The 3,963-nt window shown below is 50.4% G+C and overlaps 1 protein-coding gene across 1 annotated transcript; it reads left to right on the top strand.

The window, feature by feature from the left end:
- The first annotated feature begins 976 nt into the window (after positions 1–976).
- Positions 977–3,619, top strand: LOC128832687 (uncharacterized). The gene is made up of 2 exons (XM_054020247.1): positions 977–1,907; positions 2,898–3,619. Exons 1-2 carry the CDS (start codon positions 1,331–1,333, stop codon positions 3,371–3,373), a joined length of 1,053 nt encoding a protein of 350 aa, XP_053876222.1. The 5' UTR covers positions 977–1,330; the 3' UTR covers positions 3,374–3,619.
- Positions 3,620–3,963: the final 344 nt, after the last annotated feature.

A 3,963-nucleotide genomic window follows, 5' to 3' on the forward strand; every position in this document is an offset into this window, starting at 1 on the left:
TTTCTCTGATATAATCCAAACACACATTTAGCAGTGACTTGAATGACAAGAATTCCTTTTTCCAGTTCTCAGATTCACGTGGCTTCTCTTTATAAAAAGGAATTTGATCAACTGCCTCATTCATCTCCTGATTGCTCCTCCTCCATTCACTTTTGCCTCTCTGATTATCTCCTGAGTGCACTGCTAACTCAAACTGAACATGGCAAAAGCCAAACACTTCTTCCCTCCTGCAAGCCCTCCGCATCATCATCCTTGCTTATGGTCATTTTAGTGTTTTATTATTGTAAGTTTTCTCTGCACTGATTTCCATGCCATATTTTGCGGAGGTTTCATCCATCCTTTCACAAGGTTGGCAAGCTAACGTGATGGGATCAGCTCACATATCACTGTCAGTAGACAAGAGCTGGAGACAGTGAAACAGTTCAAGTATTTGGGGCAATCATCACTGATGAAGGATCCAAGGCAGAAATTTGGGCAAGAACTGCACAAACAGCAGCAGCAGTGGCAAAGCTAAAGCCAATTTGGAGGAATAAGAACATATCCCTGAAATCCAAACGGAAACTGCTGCATGCATTAGTCATCTCCATTTTTCTGTATGCATGCGAGACATGGACTCTTACGGCAGAACTTGAACGTAAAATACAGGTTGTAAAGATGAGATGCTTCCATAAAATCTTGGGCATCTCCTACTTCGACGTCACTAATGAAGAGGTCCGCAACATCATCACCCAATACGCTGGGTAATATGAAGACCTCATGTGATGATCGTGAAGAAGTGAAAGCTGACGTGGTACGGCCACGTAACAAGATCATCTGGCCTATCCAAGATCATCCTCCAAGGGACCGTACAGGGGAAGAGAAGAGGAGGTAGACAGAAGAAGAGATGGATTGACAAAATAAAAGAGTGGACAGGAATGGACTTCGCAGAGACTCAGGCCTGGTCTACACTAGGCGTTTATGTCGAAGTTAGCGCCGTTACATCGAATTAACCCTGCACCCGTCCACACCGCGAAGGTATTTAGTTCGACATAGAGGTCTCTTTAATTCGACTTCTGTACTCCTCCCCGACGAGGGGAGTAGCGCTAAATTCGACATGGCCATGTCGAATTAGGCTAGGTGTGGATGGAAATCGACGCTAATAGCTCCGGGAGCTATCCCACAGTGCACCACTCTGTTGACGCTCTGGACAGCAGTACGAGCTCGGATGCTCTGAACTGCCACACAGGAAAAGCCCCGGGAAAATTTGAATTTGAATTCCTTTTCCTGTCTGGCCAGTTTGAATCTCATTTCCTGTCTGGACATCGTGGCGAGCTCAGCAGCACTGGCAACGATGCAGAGCTCTCCAGCAGTGATGGCCGTGCAATCTCAGAATAGAAAGAGGGCCCCAGCATGGACTGATCGGGAAGTCTTGGATCTCATCGCTGTGTGGGGCGATGAGTCCGTGCTTTCCGAGCTGCGATCCAAAAGACGGAATGCAAAGATCTACGAGAAGATCTCTAAAGACATGGCAGAGAGAGGATACAGCCGGGATGTAACGCAGTGCCGCGTGAAAATCAAGGAGCTGAGACAAGGCTACCAGAAGACCAAAGAGGCAAACGGACGCTCCGGATCCCATCCCCAGACATCCCGTTTCTACGAGGCACTGCATTCCATCCTCGGTGCGGCCGCCACCACTACCCCACCAGTGACCGTGGACTCTGAGGATGGGATAGTGTCCACGGCTGGATCCTCGGACATGTTAGCGGACGGGGAAGATGAGGAAGGAGATGAGGAGGACGAGGCAGTCGACAGCGCTCACAACGCTGATTTCCCCGACAGCCAGGATCTCTTCATCACCCTTACAGAGATCCCCTACCAACCCTCCCCAGCCGTTACCCCGGACACAGAATCTGGGGAAGGATCAGCCAGTAAGTGTTGTAAAAATCTAAACATTTATTTGTAACAGAACAGGAATATTAACAATTTAAAAAATGGGTTTCTCATGATTAGTTTGATTAGCTTAACGGTTCAGTCATGGGCAGTGCAACTATTGAAAAAAAATCTAGCAATGTCCGGTTTTGCATGATTGTCCTGCCCAAGCCGCTCTACTGGTTAGTCACTGCTACAGCAGCTACAGTAAAATGCGGTCTATATGTCCGGGGATGGAGCAGAAATCCTCCTGTGACATCTCGAGGAAGCTCTCCTGGAGGTAATTGGAAATCCGCTGCATTAGGTTCTTGGGGAGAGCGGCCTTATTGGGTCCTCCGTAGTAGGACACGTTGCCACGCCATGAGACTATCAAGTACTCTGGAATCATTGCTCTGCACAGCATGGCGGCATACGGCCCTGGTCTTTGCAGGCTTTCCCGGAGCATTCTCTCTTTCTCGCTGTCAGAGATCCTCATGAGGGTGATGTCGCTCATGATGACCTGCTTTGAATGAGGTAGGGGAATGTTAGTGTTGGGACTGCTTTGCCGTTCCTTTACAGAACTGTAACCGCTGGTTTGCAGCCACGCGGTGGAGGCGGGAGAGGGGCAGCCGAAAGGGATCGTTCCCGGGGACAGCCGCGAGGGTGTGGGACAGGAGCAGACTTCCTGCTTGCCGAATTGCTGGCAGCAGGGACCGACATTGATTTCAATGTGAAATGAGGCCATTGCTAATATTAAAGTTTTAAGCTGCCACAAGTCTACGGCTTACCATGTCTGCCTGCAACAGAAATTCCGTTCTCCTGAGAGGCTTCTCAAATGTGCTGTAGAAGACCCCAGGCACTGAATGCGAAGGCCGAGAATTCGACCTTGTGCTGAGTGCGCATGTGATAGGTGCTGTGCATGGTCTTGTTAACAGAGAAAGACTATGTTCTTTGTTCACAACTACATTTATCTTTCTGAGGAATTCACTCCCTTTTTCCCATTCCCACAGCCCCATCTGCGACTGTCTCACAACCTAGCCTGTCATCACACTCCCAGAGGCTAGCGCGGATTAGGCATAAGAAGAAGAGGACACGGGAGGACATGTTCTCGGAGCTTATAGCCTGCTCCAGAGCCCAGGCAGCACAGCAGACCCAGTGGCGGGAGAACTTGACCCGAATGCACCAAGCCAACATGGATCGGGAGGAGAGGTGGCGTCAGGAAGACCAGCAGGTGACTCAAACCCTGCTTGGACTAATGAGGGAGCAAACGGACACGCTCCGGCGCCTTGTGGATGTTCTGCAGGAACGGAGGCAGGAGGACAGAGCCCCGCTGCAGTCCATCTCTAACCGCCCTCCCCCGCCACCAAGTCCCATACTCCCCTCACCCAAAGTGCACAGAAGGAGAGGCGGCAGAGTCCCTGCTAACTCTCACTCCACCCCTGCAGAGAGCTCGAGCAGCAGAAGGCTCTCATTCCCCAAAATTTGACAAGTTCTTTCCTTCCCGCCTGACACAAGCCCCCGTCCAAGTTTCACTTTCCCAGTTCCATGTTTGGTTGATAATAAAAAATACGTTTCTGTTAAGTACTGTTTCCATCATGTTCTTTTGCAGGAGGGGTGGGATAGGGGGTTGGTAATTCGACAGGACAGTCACCTTTGGCAGGGTATATAGTCGGGGGCAGGCACAGCAGCAGGGCACATACATAGTGCAGTGATGCAGTGACTAGTTACCCTGGTTAGTCTGGGAGGTTGTTTTCATGTTATGTGGTGGGGGGTGGGTTGCTCTGTGACTTTGTGGCAGGGGAGGGCAGTTACAGATCTTAAGCGGCGGTCCTTAGGCAGGATCACAGAGCCACACAGCAGGGGATCTGTAACCGTCCTCCCCCTGCCACAAAGTCACATAGACCCCCCCATACACACAGTCCCTATCAGGAGGGGTGACAGGCTCCGTTGAAACAACCATCCCACCGCAGCGGAGCCTGTCAATCCTTGAGTTTAGAAGCTGCATTTGCGCCACTACAGTACACCCGCTCCGCACCACAGTCTGCGTCCCAGTTTTAAAAAATTCCCGCGAATACA

This window comes from Malaclemys terrapin, chromosome 2, assembly GCF_027887155.1.
Source record: "Malaclemys terrapin pileata isolate rMalTer1 chromosome 2, rMalTer1.hap1, whole genome shotgun sequence".
NCBI classification, from domain to species: Eukaryota; Metazoa; Chordata; order Testudines; family Emydidae; genus Malaclemys; species Malaclemys terrapin.

Bases quoted from the DNA above. Each gene is read 5' to 3' on its own strand.
- LOC128832687 (XM_054020247.1), top strand. From the start codon at position 1,331: ATGCAGAGCTCTCCAGCAGTGATGGCCGTGCAATCTCAGAATAGAAAG. The intron at 1,908-2,897 runs GTAAGTGTTGTA...CCATTCCCACAG, and splicing joins ATCTGGGGAAGGATCAGCCA to CCCCATCTGCGACTGTCTCA.